Source organism: Mustela lutreola, chromosome 11 (genome assembly GCF_030435805.1).
Source record: "Mustela lutreola isolate mMusLut2 chromosome 11, mMusLut2.pri, whole genome shotgun sequence".
In the NCBI taxonomy this organism is placed as follows: Eukaryota; Metazoa; Chordata; class Mammalia; order Carnivora; family Mustelidae; genus Mustela; species Mustela lutreola.
In genome coordinates this window covers 53,095,967-53,118,465 of record NC_081300.1, presented here as the reverse complement: position 1 = coordinate 53,118,465, position 22,499 = coordinate 53,095,967, and the positions used below count along the sequence as shown (strand labels likewise).

Below are 22,499 nucleotides of genomic sequence, written 5' to 3'. Positions count from 1 at the left end.
TTCACATTTTACTTTGTAGAAAGTAGCTACCTGAGACCCGGGTACTTCAGAAGGAAAATTTTGAAGTATCATATCATTATTTCACAGAGATTCTAATATGTGTAATCCTAAGACTTTTTCTGTGACTATAACCCTATTGGGTTGTTATTTTTTGTGGGGTTTCTTTTTTTCCTTTTAAGTCCATATTTAAAAGCCAAAAATGTCGGGCGCCTGGGTGGCTCAGTGGGTTAAAGCCTCTGCCTTCAGCTCAGGTCATGATCCCAGGGTCCTGGGATACAGCCCCGCATAAGGCTCTCTGCTCAGCGGGGAGCCTGCTTCCCTTCCTCTCTCTCTCTGCCTGCCTTTTTGCCTACTTGTGATCTCTGTCTGTCAAATAAATAATAAAAAATCTTAAAAAAAAAAAAGCCAAAAATGTCTTCAATGGGACCGGTTTTATATAGAGAGATTCCCTCATGCAATGGATTTTTCCATCTAAATTAGTTTGTGCCACAGTTTTGCCAAAAACATGTTTTTAACCCTCTTAAATCCTGCCCTCCCACAAACTAATCACAGGATCATAATGTCATGCAAAGCAGTCCCAAAGTATTTTTGCAAAAATCTCCTTCCTCATTAGTCTCTGTTCAGTGGGAAAGTTTTGATTTACCTGACCCACAGATATCATGAGTCCTTCTTGCCTTTTTATCTCTTCAGGTGTCAGTTTCTTTCTGTCCTTCAGAACAGACTGTCTTCTGTCTAGACATCCTATAGTCAGTAGGGCAGGCAAGCTCCTCTAGACTTTAAGTTCAATACAGGTAGAGAACATCAAGAGGTGGTCCCTTCCTTGCACACGCCCCTTCTCTTGTCACACAGTCATCTTTTCACTCAATACACTTCACTCAAATCACAGTCTGGACCACACTGGGAATTTTTGCATTGATGCATTAATTCATTGAATAAATATCTTACCCAGTTTGCACCATCATCCAAGCATTTGCTGGGTACTGGATGGGTAAAACATAGTCCATACCCTCAAGGAACTCATAATTTAGTAAACTAACCAATTTCAAAAGACTCCAGTGATTAAACTGCCTTGATAAGTTTTGCTGATCCATTAATGCAGACGCTGAGAGACTAAGAGAAAAACAGAAAGTCATAAAATCTGGATAGGGATTTTCAACATTGTCAGGAACTCCCTTATACAGTACAGCCCATGGAATAGAAAGACCTGACCTCTCAAAAGTATGCAGTTTTCTTCATTAGGCCATGTATGTGTGTTTTATTGTGTTGTGGTTGTTTTTAAAATAAACCATTTATCTCTCCCTCTCTGAATATCTGAAATGACATTAGTGATATTTTGGACAGTAATGTTGGCTTTTCAGGACAATTCTTATTATGACAATTTTTGTTATGGGAAGCTTTCAAAATAAATCAGACTGTTAACAGGATCTCAGTCAGTTCCCAAAGAAGTTAGAGTCGAAAGAAGATACTCTGCCCTGAGGAACAGCAGCCTCTGCTACTAAAGCACAGGGAAGACCTGTGCTTGGAATGAGCTGAGTTCCCACAGGTGGATCTGTTGGGGTCACTTCTCTCTGAGGCAGATCTGCTCTCAGGCCCAGGCCCTCTGTGTCCTCAGGAACATTTCCAGGGCCTTTCCTTTGGCCATCTTTCTATCACTTTTGAACATTTAACTAGAAACCTTTAAACCAGGAAGTGAGATACCACGATATTCAAACTAGTTAATTCAAGCTCATCCTTCAACCACTCTCCATTTGTTAAGGAAGAAACTCTTGGTGCTCCTGGGTGGCTCAGTCAGTTAAGAATCTAACTCTTGGTTTTGGCTCAGGTCATGATCTCAGGGTTGTGAGATGGAGCCCTGGGTCAGGCTCCACACTCAGCTTGGCATCTGCTTGAGATTCCCTCCCTCTTCCTCTACCCCTTCCCCCCATTCTCACCTCCACACTTTGTCTCTCTCTCTCTCTCGAATAACTACATCTTTAAAAAAAAAAAAAAAAAGGAGAAGGAGAAGAAGAAGAAGAAGCAGCTTTTTATCCCTTTAATGACAGAAAACAGGGGCAGATTTTCTCTACAGCTCTGATTTATTTGCCACCATCACTATTTTCCATTCTAATTACTATGGTGCTGGGGTGGGGGGTAGTTATTTGTGAGCTGTAATTGTTACTACAGAATTCTAATGGGAAGGCATGTGACAGAAGATAGAAAGATAGATCCTGAAGTTATAAGGAGCCAGTTACTTCTCTCGGTTTTTTTCCACCCACGTTTATTTTATTTACATTAATGGAGTACTTACTGTGTGTTTACCTAACTGGCCTGGAGCTAGCTAGAGAGATAGAAAGGTGACTAAGAGGTAAGCCCACCTACAAGAGATGAACGAAACTAGCCAGGGAATGCCTGAGACAAACAATTCCATAGGAGCTGAGAGACTGTGCGGCAGATGCCATAGAAACACAGAGGGGAACTTATTCTCTCTGCAAGCAGGGATCAGCAGAGATTTCCCAGAGAAACTGAGCCCTAAGGGTGTGCATGCTTTACTTTGTTATTAACAGACAATTAAGACTAAAACCAGAGAAGCAAGGGAAAGAGCCATCCATTTTACTGGAATCCTAGAGGGAGGGGGTTTGCTTTCAGGTAATGTTGAAACAATTTAGCATTTTATGGTGAGTGCTATGAATTGTGTAAGACTGATGATTCACAGACCTGTACCCCTGAAACAAATAATACATTATAAGTTAATTAAAAAAAAAAAAAAAAGAATTGCCTGGAGAAAAAAAACTATTTAGCATTTTTATAGTTTCCTTTTCCGGGTTCACTAGCTTTCACCCCTACCATCTCGGGGTATCTGACTGGAGTGGACTTTCCCACCTACAGAGGGGATAGAGCTTATCCAATAACTATTAAAACTGCTTTCAAGGACCCTGATGAGTTCTTCTGCCAGAAAGGGAACATAGTAGTAGACACTCAAAAGTGCAACATCTATTTACCAAGTGTTAACCATCATCTCTCTCTTATTCTTCGTTACCCCCAGGTCTTTGCAGAAGACGGGTCTGGAACCTAACCACGGGGTGTCCATGACCCCCGAGGTTGCCGCCCATCAGCAATGAAAGGGTTATCGGGCAGCCGCAGCCACCACCACGGAGTCACCTGTGATTCGGCCTGTGACTCGCTGTCGCACCACTCCGACCGCAAGCCCTACCTGCTGAGCCCAGTGGAACACCACCCCGCGGATCACCCCTACTACACTCAGCGGAACTCCTTTCAGGCAGAGTGCGTGGGCCCCTTCAGCGACCCGCTGGCCAGCAGCACCTTCCCGCGCAGGCACTACACGTCGCAGCAGGAGCTGAAAGACGAGTGCGCCCTGGTGCCGCGCACTCTGGCCACCAAGGCCAACCGCATCCCCGCCAACCTCCTGGACCAGTTTGAGAGGCAGCTGCCGCTCAACCGGGATGGCTATCACACGCTGCAGTACAAGCGCACCGCCGTGGAGCACCGCAGTGACAGCCCCGGCCGCATCCGGCACCTGGTCCACTCCGTCCAGAAGCTCTTCACCAAGTCGCACTCCCTGGAGGGCCCATCCAAGGGCAGCGTCAACGGGGGCAAAGCCAGCCCTGACGAGACGCAGACCGTGCGGTATGGCAAGCGCAGCAAGAGCAAGGAACGCCGCGCGGACCCCAAGGCCCGGCCCAACACCTCCCCGGGCTGGTGGAGCTCCGATGACAACCTCGACGGTGACATGTGCATCTACCACGCGCCATCGGGAGTGATGACCATGGGCAGGTGCCCTGACCGCTCGGCCTCGCAGTACTTCATGGAGGCCTACAACACTATCAGCGAGCAGGCGGTCAAGGCCTCCCGGAGTAACAACGACGTCAAGTGCTCCACCTGCGCCAACCTGCCTGTCAACCTGGACACGCCGCTCCTGAAGAAGAGCGCGTGGTCCTCCACTCTGACGGTCAGCCGTGCCAGGGAGGTTTACCAGAAAGCCTCGGTTAACATGGACCAGGCCATGGTGAAGTCAGAGTCTTGTCAACAAGAACGCTCCTGCCAGTACCTTCAGGTACCATTTATGTCAAGTGATGGATGCTTAGAAATCATACCTGCTCATTGTGTGGTGTTTTCTCCTGAGTCCTAGTCTTGGCTTGGCTGTGAATTGCCTGCATGAACCTGAGAAAATTATTTAGCATTTCTCTGGCCAACTGCTCCTATCAGGAAACAAACCGGCTACCCAACTCCATCCAGTTATCTTGAGATACTAGATATAAAAGTGCTTTGAAAAGCACGCCTACATAAAGCCAAGGAGTTATTAATGTTTAGTATTCCTCTTTTGTCTGCGGGAACATGGGATAGGGAGGCAAGAAAAGGGGAGTCAACACAGAATTTTAAAATAAATCAATTTTTTTTCCACAAAAGTCAACAATGATCTTTTGAATTTTGGAAGGAGTTTAATTAGATCTATCCAGAGGGTTTTTGTTTTTATTATAAAATTCTGCCTTAAACTATTTGTTTGGAAAACTTGATCTATATCCTCACCATTGCAATTGTTATCACCACCTCCAACACCAACCATACTCCCACCTGAACCCCCAACCCCCAGGGCACAGGGAATTGGAATAATGCCCTGGGCCCTGAGGAGGTGGAGATCAAGCCAGTTTGGGGACCTGACAAGCACAGCTGCAGAGACCCAGGACAACAGAGAAGAGGAGGAAAAGCAGGGGGGAAGCATCCATGCAATAAAATGCAATTAATGTCAGCGTGTAAATCCCACACACGTATAGACCCAAGGCAAGCTGCTCCTCCTCTTCCAGTCTCCTCATGTCTCTCCCTAATGCCCTTCCATTCACTGAACCTAGATTCCCCTAGATAAAAATGTCAGAAGCAGAGTCTTTTTTCTTCTCCCTCTTCTCACCACCCTCACCCCCACCCCCCCGCCTGGGGCCAATTCCTCTATCTGGTAATTGTCATCTTCCCCAAGATATAACCATCCCTTAAAAGTACCTTCATATTTTTCCTGTTCATGGTGTCTTTTTTTTCTCTCTTCTCTCCTGGTACACCCAACCTTTTTTTTTTTTTTTTTTTTTCTGTTGGACTATAAAGGCATGACATAACCATTTCACACTCCCATCCTAAGAAGAAGTACAAGAAAAAAGTCTTCCACTGAGAATTCAACTTTTTGCTCTCTGAATTACTCCTGACAAACCTGGTTCCCTTGAAAATGCCTATACCTGGCCCTGAGAATATGCCGGGCTGGCAGTCACTGGGCAAGGACAGTGTCAGAGTCCATCCGAGGGTTCAGAAGAAGCCACCAATATGTGGATAGTTTTCACAAATAGCACACAATTCCATGGTCAGTTTTTCCCACTCAGAGTGGTACTATAAGGTTGCTAGAGGAGTGAAGCCATCAAGAATTTTTAATGGAATTTTTAGAGCTAAAGAGTACATTTATTCCAACCTCCTCATTTAGCATATTAAAAAACTAGCCTCTAAGAAAGGTAAAGGCTTAGTGGGTTATACTGTTGTACTGTTAGTATAGAGGGAGGAGAGAATCCAAGTCACTTAATTTATAGAAATGACCATAACAAGGGTTACAATTGAAGGCTTTAGAAATTCTTTAAGCATATCAATCTTACCCGCCACCTAGAATAAAGTATTTTAATTAGAATGTCTGTCCCAGGGGTGCCTGGGTGGCTCAGTGGGTTAAATCCTCTGCCTTTGGCTCAGGTCATGATCCCAAGGTCCTGGGATCGAGCCCCGCATCAGGCTCTCTGCTCAGCAGGGAGCCTGCTTTCCTTCCCCTCTCTCTGCCTGCCTCTCTGCCTACTTGTGATCTGTCTGTCAAAAAAAAAAGGGAATGTCTGTCCTGAAGAAAGGATGGGTAATAAGATAGGAGCCCTAGAACAGGATAGTTTAACTATGAAAGTTCTGAAATGGGTAGAAAAACAAACAAAAAAACAAAAACAAAAAGCAAAAAACCCCCCCACAACAACAACAACAAAAAACCCACAACGAATTTAAAAAAAAAACAAAACTGGACTTTAATAAGTAGTGATAAGATTAGATGAGAAATATCAGATTAAAGATGAAAACTCTGCAAGGATCCAGAACTAGCCTTTGTTGTGACAAAATTAGTATCTTTTAACCTTTTTATGCTTGCCTGATTGCCTACGTTCTTCCTACCTCAAATTCATTTTTCTTTCTTTTTTATGCCTTTTTGCAGTAAAAGGCTCAAGTAGTGGAGAAAAGTGGAAGGATAAGGAAAGAAAGAAGGAAACTGCTATTGACTGAAAAGCTACAATGTATCAGAAGCTGTAGCAAATGTTTTCACATTTGTTATTCCATTTAATTTTCAAGATAATCCTGACAGCTTGATACAATAATACTCTGATTTTACAAGAAAGGAAACTGAGATGAGAAATGTCAAGTGATTTTATTTATTCTTTATTTTTTTAAAGATTTTATTTATTTATTTGAGAGAGAGAGAGACAGAGTGAGAGAGCATGAGAGGGGAGGTCAGAGGGAGAAGCAGACTCCCCATGGAGCTGGGAGCCTGATGTGGAACTTGATCCCAGGACTCCGGGACCATGACCTGAGCCACCCAGGTGCCCTATCAAGTGATTTTAAAGCCACGCAGCCAAAAAGTTGAAGAACTAAGAATTAGACTTACATCTATTTGAGACAAAATAGCTCTTTCCACTACATCTCATCACAGCCCTGGAATCAAGGGCATGAAAATACTGAACAAGAGGAAAAAAATCTGTAGAGTAAACATATTATTATTAAAAAGCGTTTCAGTAAAATGAGAAAGAAAGCTTGAAAATTTAAGTATGAGATTTAGTATCGTAGCATTATTACAGCTCATATTCAAAGGTTTGGGAATTCTATTTTTAAGTTATTTAACTTCTTTTAAGCCAGTTTTTTAATGAAATATTTGAGGCTTACAGAGAAGTATAAAGGAAAATAATAATAAAACAAATACCCAGTTATATGTAACCCAACTGGAGAAATAACACATTAACTACAATAGATCGCATATATGCCTTCCCAATCCTATTTCTTTTTTTTTTTAATTTAAAGATTATTTATTTATTTATTTATTTGACAGAGAGAGAGAGAGATCATAGGTAGGCAGAGAAGCATGCAGAGAGAGAGGGAAGCAGGTTCCCTGCCGAGCAGAGAGCCCAATGTGGGGCTCGATCCCAGGACCCTGAGATCATGACCTGAGCCGAAGGCAGAGGCTCAACCCACTGAGCCACCCAGGCGCCCCCCCAATCCTATTTCTGTCCATTCCTCCCCAGAGTAACAGTTAATCTGACTCACTACCCAAAGGATCTTTGTTTTTAATTCTGAAGTTATTGAAAGATTGAAAGAAATTAATATTTTTTATCCTACAATAACTGCAATAATTAACACTGCACCAAGCTAGTTAAACCCTTTAAATATAAACTGAGCTCAAAGGAACACCTTCTTTAATAAATATTGACATTTATTGAGCTCCTATTCTGTGCAAGTCTTTCACACTGGGGGAAAATATTCTGTATTTCAGTGTGAGAAGGTAGTGTGTCTAGCAGATAAACCAAATGTAGAACAGTGGGTTCTTCCCACCCACTGTGCAGAGATTAAAGTGCCCCTGGTAGGAAGGGAAAGAAGGAGCCGGACACTCGCAGGGGTGGGAAGAGAACAGGAAACTCCTGAAACGGGACATTCTCTCCAGCTCTGTTCTTTCTCTAGAAGAAAGAGAGACTCCCCACCATTCTGCCAAAGCTCCTCTCAGGAAGACAGGTGTAGCCAGCCCCTGCCAACTCCCATGGAATGATTTCATTTATAAGCTCATTCTTAGAAGCATATTTGGGGAAATGAAAAAAGAATTTTTTTTCCGGTTCTATTATCTTAATTACCAGTAGTGAAACTGGATTTACAAATGTGTTTGACCTCAGCCTCACAAAGTTTACTGGATAAAGCATTGAACTTCAAAGGAGGAAGTCTGTGTTCCAGCCCCTGGAGTGACAGTGTTAACTGTCACTCATTAACCAGTGACCATCATCTCAGCTCTCTGGGTCTCCTTCCTCTGCTATAAGATGAGGCATTTGGCCTAGAGGACCTGTGATCTGAGTTCACATTTTTAAACTCCTTATATACATATGAGGTGTACTAATTAGAGCAATTTTCGAGAGTTGCAAGGCCTGGAAACTCTCATTTAATACATGTCTACCAAGAGTACATGTTTTTCCAGTGTTTCTAATTTGCTCTGTAAAACTCTGTGAGGTATTTTACAAGTGAAGAAACTGAGATTTAGTAAATTAGGTTAAGTAACTTGCCTAAGAGCACACAGTCAGTAAGTGGCAACACGGAGGGTCAGAACAGAGCTGTCCACCTTGAAAGTCTGGATTTTTCTATCTACCATGTCCAATCCCAACCCCTTCCAAATATAAAACAGAGGGAGGGAGTGGCACGTAGCAAATACCTGCTATGTGCCAGAAAACACGCAGTATCTTATTTAGTACCTGAAATAACATTGTAAAGTGTTATGTTTACTCCAGTTTTGCAGGTGACTAAACTAAGGCAAAAAAGATTAAATCACTTCCCAAGGAAGGCATATAGTAAGTAAAAGAGCTAAGATTTGATCCTAGATCCGTCTGAGTAAAAAATGTGCTCCATAAATGGAAATAAGTGCTTTTTACTTTCATTTTATTACCTGTTTTATTCTGTAGCAGATGTATGTGTTCCTTTGACCTCCTCTCTGTGAATGTAGCTAAGAATGCATGTATATGAAATGTGACCTATCTTAGACAAGCCATGAAGGATCCATCTGTCCCTAGTTTGATTCAAGACTGCACAAAGGTTAAATTAATATTCACCAATAATAGAATCTCACTACTAGCAAAGTTCTGATTCTCTCTTTGGAGAATTGCCACTTGGAATTAATTTAACTTAAGCCATTGCCATTTCTGTTACACAGAAAAGGAGAAGTCTGTAGGTATTTGGCCTCTGTCTGACATTGACTTAGAAATAAAATACTGTAGCTTGAAATTATGGCAAGATCCAGCTAATACATCAATTGTGATCTGTGCTCACTCACAAGCTGTTTGTAGTTAATAATGATTAAAAAAAAAAAAGACTCCCTTTTTCTCCCAATATTGTTATTTTTAAATGTCAAGAATCAGATGTCTGCTGTTTAGAATCTTGTACCACTGCCAGTGACTGTAACAGGGTTTGGAGCAGGGACATGGATTTGAAGACTTTAAAACTGTTTAATTCTCAGTTGAGATGTGGTTGGCTTTTATACATTTGGAATAGAGCATTTATGGCACATCTCCGGGTAAGTGCTAATAGTCAAGTAAATAAAATAGGAATGGGCTCGAAGGAGTAAAAGGAGTTTTTGTTGTTGTTTTGGTTTGCTTTAAAAAAGCAGGATTTTTGGTTCTGTATATGCCTCTTTATGTGAACGTTATGTGTTGAGTGACTAGCATATAAAGCCATTCAGAGGAGCAAGATTTTAGATTTCCAACTGTTAACCTGAAAAAAAAATCCCTTCAATCATGTATTTTGCATTCATCCAGCAGCAGAAACAGGAAAAGGGAAACAAAACGCTCTCTCCGGTAGAAGTAGAGACACACACAGGGAGAGAGAGAGAGGGAGAGAGAGAGAGAGAGCAAGACAGAGACGGAGAAAGAAAGCCACTCTCAGAGATGAAATTTTAGGAGAGCGAAATGATCGACCTTTTTAAGGCTGAGTGGGTTTCTTCAGTTTGTGTGCAAGTTTCAAGAAATGGAAGGACTGACCAGGTTTGGGTACAACTCTTTTATTACTTTGTATTTGGTGATAGTGTGTTGTTGTTTTGAGTGGGGTTTTCTTTGGGGGGGGAGGGATCATTTTTGTTATTTTATGTCTTCTCTAAATAATAGCTAGTGAGACTGAAAGATCTAATAAACTAATGTATGTGCAGATGGTGAGTAAACAGGTTGAGACACTGGAAACACTGGATACCTACAAATCAGTGTCTCCACAGAGGCTTCCTAAAATCTTTCATTGACACATTTGATCTAAGGAGCAGGGTGCTATTCGAGGATATTGTGTGGCTAGTGATTGAAATGTGATCAGTTGTTTCCCATGACAAGGATCCTGAAAGCTTCCTCAATGCTTACGTTCCTTTGCAAATTAAAATTTCTGGACAGCTGGGGTTGGTTTTTTTTTTTTTTTTTTTTTTTTCCCTTTTGCTTCCTTTTCCTTCCTTTCTTCCTTCCTTCCTTCCTTCCTCCTTCCTTCCTTCCTCCTTCCTTTCTGGGGTTTTTTTTGTTTTGTTTTGTTTTTTTGGTTTATTGGTTAAATTAGACTCCACAAAAGATCACTGAAGAATCATTCATAACAAGCATGAACCCAGGATTTTTTTTTTTCCCAGTGCAAGTACAACTATTTTTCAAAATTTTGTTCAAGATTATTTCAGTCTTTGCCTAGTGGGAGTTTCTCCTTCCCTGGCCGAGGTTTTCTTTCCTCTTGTTTTAGAACAATTTAAATTATATTAAATCAATGAAAACTACTTTATGTGAAATGTGTGACAATGCTGAGCAATTCTGCGAGTGACTTTGGTTACTTGGTTACTGCAATGCTTGCTTGCTGCCTTTAAAAAAAAAAAAACATCGGCCACATTAATTAATAATTTTCTTTATTTTTAATTTAAATTGTTTTGATAATCCATTAAGGAGTGTCAAGATTCTTGAATGTATTTCCTTCATGGCTTGCACAATCTTCTATTTTTTTTCACTGATCTTAGTAAATATACCCTCTGTTGGTAGAAAAATGAGGTTACTACTGTCTGATCCTAACTTTGAAGGTAGAATCAAGTGCACAGCTAACAGAATCCTGGTAATTCTCTCTCTGATTCTAATTCTCACTATTGCCCAAATAGTAGTGAAGATGTGGGGAAAACCATTGGCAAAAGATTGTCAGAAAGCTGGGGTCCGGAAAGAGTCAGTGGTAGCCAAAGGAAGCTCGAAAAAAAAAAAAATAGGAAATCCTTCTTGAAATCCGTTGAAGAAACTTTACGATTCTTGGTCTGCAATTTCATTATTCTAAAGTACTTGGCTAGCCACAATCAAAGGTTTCATAACCTGTTTTCTGATCAGACCGAGTTCAATCTACTAAAGGAAGGTATAGCACTGGTTAGCACAGAAGAGAAAAAAACCAGCCTTGGATCTCTTCGTGGACAGTGGCCTTTATTTCCTCTTTCTCTGTCCTCCTTAGAAAACAGGTTGCTTCGTTGCAAATTAAAGGCAAAAGCTCCAGGTAATCCTTCACATTCTCTGGAGAAATAGTTACTCATAATCTCTTGTCCACTTGGGATCACAGCTTTACCCAACTTTACATGAACAGTGACTCGTGAATGCTAGGACACACTGGTCTTTTGTTTGAGACGTTATAGGGGCTGCTAAAATATACGTACAATATTACCAAGTTGGCTTTGATTTGGTGATTAGGTTTTCACCATTTTGTTTTAGTTTCAAAGGCAACAACCTCTCTTATTAGGTTAGTGTGCTCCCCGGTATGCTGTTGAATCATGGGGAAATTCCATCTTTCAGGTCTAAACAGTTGAAACCAGAACTTTACATGGTTCAAACCATAATACTCCCTGGTCCGATTTTTTTCCTGTCATTTGCCAGCTTGGTAGAGAAAAATGAAAATTGGCCTTTTCAGGTAAAACCAGGTTACTAATGATATCCACAAAGAATTATGCGACCTCACTGATTTGTATTACTCATTTGAAACTTTGAACACATAACTTTTCCCACTGGATAAAAATAACATGTGTGTATAACTTCCCATCCAGGGCTCATTTATCTGATTCTCATATCTCTGATTCTCATCTTGCCTATCTCCTATCATTCCGTTTTGTCCTTAGTAACTGACATCTGGAACACTTATGGCATGGGGAGATTTCTTTTACTTAATTTTTATAAATGCATATTTAAATGTTTTTATAAATTCTTAGACAGAAACAACAGTGGGGGTGGAGGGGTGTCCCTTAATTTTTTTTTTTTCTCCTTCAACCCAGTGAATGATTTTTTTCTCCTTCAACCCAGCCCCCTCTCTAGCTAAAAGGTAAATATAAAAAGAATAAATTCATTGTTGTTATACAATTAGCAAAGGTAAAGGAGGGAATAGAGTGTAAGGAGAAGCATGTCATCTCACTCCTTCTGTTGCTTTTGACCAGTTTTTAATTTCTGTTATTTTTGAACTCTTTTCTCTCTTGGAGAACATTTGTATGACCAAGGAAATTCTGATTCTTCGGTCTTTTAAGTATAAGACTATATAAAACTATCTTTAAAAATGGTTGTTTTTTTATTTCCTCAAGTTAAGCAATATACCCTAGTCTGTTTCCACTTCCAAGATAAAGAAACTTCTAATTACATTTGCAAAATGAGTTGTCTAGACAAGTAGATTTTTCTCTTTCATGCACATTAAGTCACTATTCTCTATCAGTTGAAGTTTCTACTCACTGTTCTCACAAAAATAGGAAATTTCCTACAAATTCAGTCTTGTGATATCACAGAATTGTCTATGAAGCAGAATCATGTGGATTCCAGAGTTACCACACATAGTATGCATGTGTACAGGTCCGTCTCTACTCATTACATCTGCATAGACATCCCCGCACCCATACTTCAAAATTTGCATTTATATGTACGCTTTCTTTGATCTCTGATTCATGACATAAGATCCCACACAATTTCACAATGTCCATGGAAGAAGAATGACTATAAAGTGGGGAATCACATTTTTTGGAGATCTCACTAGAAAACTCATTGCTTTGCCTTTACACTGATTTTATTGAACTTCATCTTAGACCATTAGTATAAACCATTTAGGGGTGCCTGTGCCCTACTTCCCTGGTGTGAGGAGAAATCCCTTTCATACAAAGAGACATACAACAAAAATGAAAGGAAATGACTTCTGCTCCACTTGCTTTTTTTTTTTTTTTTCCCCCTCCACTCTTTCATATAGACTTGCAAAATTGTCTAATGCCTCCCTGGTTTTCCTCTCCAGGTGCCTAAAATCTGTGTAAAGAATCAAGCAGGTTTTGTTTTTTTGTTTTCAGAAAAATGATAGTGTTAGCATTTTAGAACCACCTCATTGGAAGGCCATCTGCTATACCTTCTCACAAATTTCTCCTTGCAAGGTGGATATAGCAACTTCCTGCCTACCTAATTCTCATCTAATAATCATCTTATGGAAGAATTCTTTGAGATTATTTAGTCCAACCCCCTCTTTCTAAAAATGACAAAAATAAACCCTAGGGAGACACCTTGGCTGATACCAGATCAGTCATCTTGTCGGTAGCAGGCTGAAACCAGCATACTCACTGTCCCTGTTCTTTTTCCCATTATGTCTCACACATCTATGCAAACCTTTAAGGGTCTTTCCAAAGACTAGCTTACCCATCCTCAGCACATCCTTTTAAGGCAGTGGGGTCAAGGCACAAGGAGGCAAAGGGAGGAAAAAACTGATCTCAAAGTTAGATTCGAAGCATGTTTGTGGCTTAAAAGATTCACAAGAGATGAAAACAGTTATTAACTAAACGATTACCTGCAATTTGTAATTCTGTGGTTACTAATGGCAGAGTAGTAAATTTTTAACTTCTGAAAAATAGAAATAGGTATATTTCTCCTATTATCCCTGTCAGTCCCTCCTGCATCTCAGTGGTCTCATTATGAATAAACCATGTACCAAAGGGGGACAAATGGAGCAGAAATACTCAGAGCCCTAGGACTGGACTCTGAGCACCATCTACTTTCTCTAGATCTTACACTATCTTGGTAGCCACCTCCCCACACCTCTCATCTTACTTTTCTGGGATAAAAATTGCTAACATAGTTGTGATACAAATCTTTTTTTTTTTTTTTTTAATTCATTTTTATGTGTAGCTACCTGCTCTGGAATATTTAGGACAATGATTCCTTAACTTTGTGTGCACAAGAATCACCTTGAAGCTGGCTAAAAAATGAGGATTTCTAGATATTAATCCAAAAGATTCTGAATCTGTAGTTCTGGGGTGATTGCAACCCAGAAACCAATCTAAGAGCCACACTGTAACCCAAGTCTAGGGAACGGTAAGATTACATTTATCAACTTATTTACTGAAGGGGGCAGTAGAGTCTAACAGATGAAAACAAGGGCTTCAGGCACTCCATTAACTTTACTATCACTGCTGACTTCTAACATGATTTAGGCCTCCCTTCATTTAGTAATTCCATTTCTGTACCTGTAAAATGGGCTTGATGATATATGACTCTTTTGTTTGTTCATGTCTTGGAAAAAAAATAATTTCTGATTCAGGAAATAAATTAAAAAACAGTGTGAAATGTTTGAGGTTTACAAATCTTCAGACATCAAAATGCTTCACTGCTTCTTCATGTGTTCCACGTACCCTAACACTTCCTTATATTTTGTTTGACCAACTTTCATTAAACCAGGGTTACATTGAGCATATCCGATCCCCTTATAAAGGAAAGCCCAGCATTGGATGCCAGTTGGTCTTCATCCCTGTGTAGGTTTAAGGCTCCCTCGCACATGTCCCAACGAAACACCCCAGGGTTTCATCCTCAGATGAAGAGATCACAAAAGGTAGATCTTTTGTTAGCTCACCACCAAGGGTCAGGTTTTCCCATGGCTTATATTTCTTTGCCCACGAAACACAATTCTTCTGGCCTCTTGAAGTTTTAGTTTGTTCACGGAAGACCTGCTTTTGCTTTCACAACCTAAGTTGGCCAAGGCTGACTTATTCCAGGCACATTTGATAAGTCAACAGGACAAGTGTAATCAACAGCTCCAGAACTTGTCTACAAGGCAACTCTATTTGCCTCCCATAATGACTCATCCAGGTTTTCTGAGGAGTATTTCCTGCAGGATGACTTTAATGGGTGGGAGGTCTTCCGCCTCTGTTAGCAGATGACAACAAGCCCTTGTCAGTCTCTCTTTTTCGCTCGGGCCCAAAGTCCCAGATGAATCACCTCCATCCCTAAGCCAGCTACAGATAGGCTGCCTGGCAGTGCTGGTCTGACTGGGGTCCCTCCAGCAATAAATAGGACAGAGAGAGGTGTGCCTTTCGAGTCCCTTTACAAACCCCAACTACTTTTAACCTTTGGAGAATTCATGTCTTTTTTTTTCCTTTCTCTCTCCTTAACTAGTATAAGTTTAGCTGGCTTTTCGGTAACTCAGGGGGTGTCAGTGAAAGTAACTGTCATTTGTTTGCAAATGAAACCTGAGCTTTCTGAAAATGATTCCCATGTAAAATCTTTCCCCCATAACACTCCTCCAGCCTTCTAGTTGATTTTAGATAGTTTCCTGTTCTCCCACCTCTTGGAAGTATTCCATGGCACGCTGAGCAGACACTTTTCGTCAAAAAGGCCTATAAATAGCTGATTTTCCTGCTTGCTGCCTTCACTCTAAGGCTTTCACAAAGGAGGTGAAACAAATCCACCAAAAACAAGAACCCTCTGTGAGGGGTGTGTGGTGAGGCTGATGAAAAATCAGATCCATAGGCCGAAAATTGTCGTGTAGGTCGCTTTGCCATATTTGGCTTATGCAATCACTGCACAGAAAAGGAAACATTTTATTTCATGCCAGATGATCTCATGAACTGAACAATCAATCAAAAATGTCTCCTGTGAGTTTTCATGCTTCTTTAAAGATATACATATTTTGACTTTTCATGCTGCCAACTGTTATTTATTAGATTCCATTGGTAAATCTACATAACCAATTCCTGCGGCCGTTCTGTGGTAGGAAATTGGAAACCACACCCTTGTTTCTCCTCCAAACGGACCTTGCTTGCCTTCTTTTTGTTCTCTGCGCCCACCAATCAGTAATACTGCCCCATATCCCAGAGTGGTATTATAGAACTCCCTGGACACTGCATGTATGCTGGACAAGGCCTTAATAATGCCCTTCACTGGTCTCACTGCAATGACCCTCAGAAATCAGATATGTGACGTTAATTATACTGCTTCTTACTTCTACTTCCCCATCCCCTGCACCCTACTAAGCACCAGAGAATTGGGCTTAGCTGTGCTTTCTCCTGTTCCTTTCTTCCTTGTCTCTCTTCTTCCCTGTCTAGGTAGCGACTTTATTAAATAATTGGGAATGGAAGACTAGCCCAGAACCATACTTACAAGGAAGAAACTGAGGCCTGGAGAAAGTAACTGGCATGCCCTTGGTTGCTCAGGTGTAGAGAGCAGTACAGAAGCATGCCCAGCAGGAAATCTTTCCCAGTTCCTCTTACCCCAGCGTAGCACGCCACAATCATGTAGCATGAGGCATTCATTTATCTTGGTATTCTGTAAGCTCAAGAAATTCCGCTGCCTGACTCACCCCTGCTTCTCCCATGCCAGGCACTGACTGGGTCTGATTTGGTTGTGGTTTAGTCCATGGCTAGAGTCTCTGGAGAGTGCATCTCTTTGTCTTTCTTCTTTACGAACCCCCAGCGAGCATGCATCGTCAATAGAGCTAGGTGTCAGAAAGAACTTCAAAGGCCTGTTAGCGCAATGCTTTTTACACCTTTGAACCACAGAATTCCGTATTCAGAGGAGCCAACTTTACAGAAAAAAAAAATTTTTAAACAGAAACAAGAGTAGGAGGATTCAAATCCAAATCCGTCCCCCTCCATCCACTGCCCTGCTAAAACCTTGACCAAAGTCCAAAACGTGTGAGGTAGCTATCCCAAGTTTGGTAAGTTTAATTAGCAGCAACGCCTCTCCCCGCTGCAGTCCTGGGGGCCCATCCATGAAAACAGCTGATCACGGGGCACCCAGAGTTCGGACTGAGCCACTATAAAATCACTTATTGGCTTTGGCAGGCAAATTCTTACATCACCTCATACCTTCTTGCTCGCCTGTGACCCCGAGAGAGGAACTGACATTTGGAGAATGCCCAGGGCCCTCGATTCCTTTCCACAGCACCATACTGAGCATCTTCTCATCTCCATTATGGCCAGATGCTCCTCCATGTGATAACGAATGATGGCAATGAGAAAAAGGCGGCAGAGGAAAGGAAAAAAGGGAACATAATGTATTGAGAAAGGCTTATGGGCCTATGCATCATATATATTGTCCTTATTTCTGAGAGTTAGCAGGGTAACTGTTCATACACAAAATGGGGTAACTAATTTGCTCGAGATTATACTGCCTGGATGTGACATAATGGAGATTTAAACTCTGCTCTGATTCCAAAACCTGTTCACTTTCCTGCATATGATGCTGCCTCTACTTTGGAAATATTCCCATTGTTCTTTTCCTGAAGGGTTGTTTCTCGATGAGAATCTATTTTAATAAGAGTTTTGAAAATGATTAGCTATGGTGAGGGGCACCTGGGTGGCTCAGTTAAGTGTCTGCCTTGGGGTCAGGTCGTGATCTTCGGGTCCTGGGATCGAGCCCTATGTCAGGCTCCAGGGAGCTTGCTTCTCCCTTTGCCACACACACACACACACACACACACTCTCTCTCTCTCTCTCAAATAAATAAATAAAACCTTAAAATTAAAAAGAAGATCAACTCTGGCTATAAATTTAAGTCTAGTTTGAAAAGTAGCTAAGTTAGAAAGAAAGGAACATGTGAGATTTGTTTACAGAGTCAGATATACAAATCATTAAATTGTAGTAGTACAATGTTATTTCATGTAACTGGACAATTAGACCTCAATCTATGAAACAACCATCTCTCAAGGCTGTTTTGATTATTCATTTGTTTCAGTGGGAAACAACATTATTGACCCCTTGAGATTGCCAACCTGATTGTAGTTATGATGTTGTTAATAACACTGTAAAGTTACATCCAAAGAAATGTGGTATTAAATGCCCATTTGATATCATTTGCTTGGTGCCAGGGATGTTTGCTTCCAGGAGAAGTAATTTCACTGAAATGATGAGGAAATGAACTAGGAATCCCCAAACTCAATTCCTCTATAAGTCACTGTGACTTTATATTTTGTCCTTTTGGGAGACCAGAGTGTTATTTCTCAGGCATATTGTGAGTCAGAATTCTCCTCGGTGCACGAGCTCCATATATCCCAGGTTATTAACTAAATATTTAAGACGTTCAAACAGCTTTATTATTTGTTAAATTATTACTCTAGCTCTTAAGGAAAAGATAAGTTTCCCCATAGGTCTACCATCAGAATGCTTCTTAATTACCTATAAATGTATAACTTAACTGAGTCACAGAACATACAGTACAGAGCACTCGTACAGAGCACCTTAGACGTGGCTGTATATATCCAATAAATATATGCTGTTCAGTGGATATTAGTTGAGTTTAAACTAAATTCTTATAATAGGTAACAATATGGAATGTCCAGACTTCAGAAATGCATCACAATGGGGGATCTGGGTGGCTTGGTCAGTTAAACCTCTGCCTTCAGCTCAAGTCATGATCCCAGCGTCCTGGGATTGAGTCCAGCATCAAGCTTCCTGCTCAGCAGGGGAGGATGCTTCTCCCTCTCCTTCTCCCAGTCCCCTTTATGAGATCTCTATCTCTGTTAAACAAATAAAATCCTTTAAAAAGAAAAAAAAAGAAAGAAATGCATCAGGATGAAAGAACTGATCAATTGCAGTTAAGTGATGAACTTGGAAGTCAGTGTAATCTGTGTTATCCCACTTCTCAACTCATTTGGGATTTTTCCGCATGTACATGTATCTCACTGCCAGTAATTCAATGTTCTAGCAAGCCCTTACTTAATGCACTCCCCTCTTTGTTTAAACCCAGATGAAGTTCATTTGAAGTAATGGATACAATCTTAATATATCCTAAAGCCTCCACCTTCTCTTGGTTCAGTATTTTATAAAATACCCCCATGCATAAGAATGAAATGTTAAGAGTTCACTAAAATTAAAGCACGCCAATTTAACCTCATTTAATTAGATTAATGGATGAATAGAATATAGCATTGTATTTCTTAGCTTCAACCAGGGATGAATCCATCCAACTATCAAAATATGTAGTCCCTTTACATTATCTAGATCATGAGTGTATAATAAAAATTTTTGTTAAATGGCTTAATAGCATTGCCATTCTCGACAAGCCTCATTCCACCAAGATTTATTTAGTGATTGTGTGACCCAGACTGAAATCTGGGAAAGGTGACGAGATAAACGTGAGAAGGGAAAGACCAGTTTGGGAAAAGGAACACAACAGATAAGGTAGCCGCCCGCCCAGCTGGTGAAAATAAGGAAACGCGGAGGACAGGATTTGGTTTTTAGTTGACAAAATGATATAGAATTTTTTTTTTCTAAAACACTCAAATTTCCCAAAGATGAAGGACATGGTTTAGCCTGGAGACCAAACCCAAACAATTTAACTCTCTGGGCAGTATTTCTAAGGAGGAGCAATGATTGAAGGGAAGAAAGAACAGGGAAGGACTCCCCAGAGAGGCCTAGGAGGCATCAGATATTAACCAGGCTGAGCCCAACTACCAGGCCCCTGGCCCCAGAACCAGTTGGGGCTTCCTAGGCTCTAGAGAAGAAATCTAGGCAGAGAGCAGAGCACTGGTGGTGAGGGAAGGCATTCTCCCCTTCATTCCGCAGCTAGCGCTCAGCTCAGCTCTAGGCCAGCATGGTCAGATGACAGGATTCCGTGGATGGCCTACAGTGCCGTGCACCGAGAGAACGGAGACACAAATGGGGCTGATATTCTCTTGTTCACAGGAACAAGAGAAGCCCTGAGAGAGCATATCAAGGGATAGCCCCAGGGAAAAATGAATGGGTTTATTATGCCAAAACAAAACTGTATCCCCAGATCATACATTTGAAGGTGCCATTGTTAGATTAGGAAGAGTTCTTCCTAACAAAGACATCAGATCCTAAGATAGGAGGAGAGCTTCATAAACGTGTGTAATGAGAGCCTGGATGAACATGTCAGGGACAGAGCAAAGGAAATTTGGGCAGATGGCCCTTAGAGTTCCTTTTAAAGCAAACAATCGCGTTCTGTGCTGTCCAATATGGCAGCCACTAGCCACAAGCAACTATTGAAATTTACATTAAGTTAAATAAGAACACAAACTTCAATGTCTCTGTCACAATAGCCACATTGCTAGTGCTCAGCAGTCATGGGTGGCTCATGTTTAACCTATGGGAAAAACAGAAAACATTCCCATTGTTACAGAAAATTCTATTGGATAGCACTAATATAATGACTTCTAGTAGTTGTTCTCAATATTACAACTTCTACTAGATTTGGACTTTGCCAAGAGAAGGTAACATCCTGTTGGGATGGCTTCATGCTGAGAGGTGTCAGAACCAGCCAATCCTTTTCCACACACACACACACACACACACACACACACACACACAGACCCAGAGAGGCCCAATGAGCAAGGGCTGTCCAGTGTGAATGCTGTCCTCCACTCACTCACTATGTGGCATTAAGTCAGTCACTTCCACTCATCCTCTAGCCCCTCTTTTGCAAAATACTTATCTTGGGAGTTACTTTGAGGAGTAAATTCTATAAGGGAGCTAGTTTTCAATAAGTAAAAGCAAATTTTCACTAGAAACATGACGACAACTTGGGATTTGCCCAGATTTCAGCTCCTATGTATCCATCAGTCACTGTGCGCAGGACATTGTGCTGGGCACCTCACGCCATTTTCTTTGCTCTTCCCCTCTGCCTGGCGCTGTCCTGCCCAGGGAACCTTGCTCTGCCCCTACTCTGCATTTTGGGGTTTTGTTTGTTTGTTTGTTTGTTTGTTTTTAAAGATTTATTTATTTGACAGACAGAGATCACAAGTAGGCAGAGAGGCAGGCAGAAAGAGAGATGGGAAAGCAGGTTTCCCGCTGAGCAGGGAGCCCGATGCGGGGCTCAATCCCAGAACCCTGTGATCATGACCTGAGCTAAAGGCAGAGGCCCACTGAGCCCCAGTGGGTACCCCACTCTGCATTTTGTACCTGACTTACCATCAACCTACCAGGCAGTACCTAGAATATTTCCACTCATGCTCAGCTTTGGGCTGAAACTCTGTCCTAGACAAGGCAAAATGATTCTCCTACTCACATTTATTTGTAAATTATGATCTGCTGGCACCTCTAGGAGCTGCATCTGGGTGCAAAGGGATCCAGAAGTTGGCGATGCATAGTAATGTGTGCCACAGCCATTCATACGGCTGGTGCCACTCAGCTCCTCTCCCACCAACAAGTATGGTTGGCATCATAGTTACACCTGAGCCACTCCTGGCCGCCTCACATTCTTCCGCCTTTGGTCAAAGAGCAAGAGCTTTCTGGAGAGGCCCATGGAGTCTTCACTATGGGTTATTAGGGCAGTGTTTAATTTAACCCTATTCACTGAGATGAGTGAATCTCACACCTTCCCATGGCACACTAAAAAATTAATGTACTGATCTCTGGGTGTCAGTGTGAGACTTTTGCACACCATTCTGAAATATAAATAATAATTACCCATTTGGATACTACACAGTAGCTCATGGAATGATAACCATGATAAAGTAGGCTTCTGTTTTAAGGGAACTGGAATTACCAAAAACGAGCTGTCTGGCCTCATTTGTTTATTTGACAAACTTGAAAAGCCCTATTTTCTCATACTGCTTTCTGAAAACAAGTGTTCTTTGGCCATCTTTGAGGCCTCAAAAGAAAGAAATCATTTCAGCCCAGCAGGCCAGAAAAATGCCATTGGTGGCAGGCCATTTGGAAAGCTTACTTTCCAGAAAAGGCCTTTCTAGAAGAGCTTCCTAAGGCAGAACTCCTTGATGCAGACCCTCAGAGGAAGAGAGGTCCCAGGCCTGGAGCATCTGTGGGGAGGTTGTTCATGGGGCCTAGGCTGTCCAGAAGCAGAACCGAGGAATAGCTTAACTGATGGCCAAATTAATGCTACCTTGAGAAGATCCCTTAGTGGGCAGGATGGAGGGGGGTATAATGAGGACTCAGATGAAGAAAAGCAGAGCATACTTATCCCCCTACTTCGTGTTCTAGCTTGGGACTGTGGACATTTAGACTATTCAAGAGTGTACTCTATGGGGTCAGTGAACTCCAGAACTTCAAAAGCCAAGGAGAAAGGGTGTTTGTGTTCATCCTGCTAGGGAGAAAAGTCCACAGATTTTTATCATGTCCCCAAAAGAGATTAAGATAAAAAGCCATTAACAGGGGCAGCTAGTTGGTTCAGTCAAGTGTCTGCCTTCAGTTTGGGTCATCATCCCAGAATTCTGGGATTGAGTCCTGCATTGGGCTCCCTGCTTAGCACGGAGTCGGCTTCTTCCTCTGGCTGCCGCTCTCCTGCTTGTGCTGTCTCTCTCTCTCTCAAATAAATAAATAAGTTTTGGTTTTATTTTTTTTAAAGCCACTAATGAGTTTAAGTTTTGGTATCACTAAAATTTGATTTTTTTTTTCCTTAAAAACTTAAAATAGATTATTTCCTTTTTTCCTTATAATAATTCATTAGAGAAATCTTTTGGGTTATAATTTGGGTTAGACTGACTTGAGGAATGTTGTTATTGTGAGTGCATATTACCTGAAATAAGTA

The 22,499-nt window shown here is 41.4% G+C and overlaps 1 protein-coding gene and 1 long non-coding RNA gene across 17 annotated transcripts in view; one reads left to right on the top strand and one right to left on the bottom strand.

The window, feature by feature from the left end:
• Positions 1-22,499, top strand: part of DLGAP1 (DLG associated protein 1) — an 889,418-nt gene that overhangs the window by 563,575 nt on the left and 303,344 nt on the right. For 4 of the 16 annotated variants that reach the window (XM_059140358.1, XM_059140356.1, XM_059140355.1 and 1 more), the window contains exon 4: positions 3,023-4,051. In XM_059140358.1, the coding sequence (XP_058996341.1) occupies positions 3,095-4,051 (957 nt within the window). In that variant the 5' untranslated portion in view covers positions 3,023-3,094. Of the gene's footprint in view, positions 1-3,022; positions 4,052-9,205; positions 9,308-9,581; positions 9,780-22,499 lie in introns of those variants that run through there. The other 12 variants (XM_059140369.1, XM_059140364.1, XM_059140360.1 and 9 more) reach the window with 8 other exon arrangements.
• The window catches only part of LOC131811672 (uncharacterized), a 365,766-nt gene that overhangs the window by 162,312 nt on the left and 180,955 nt on the right, over positions 1-22,499 (bottom strand). The window lies entirely within an intron of this gene.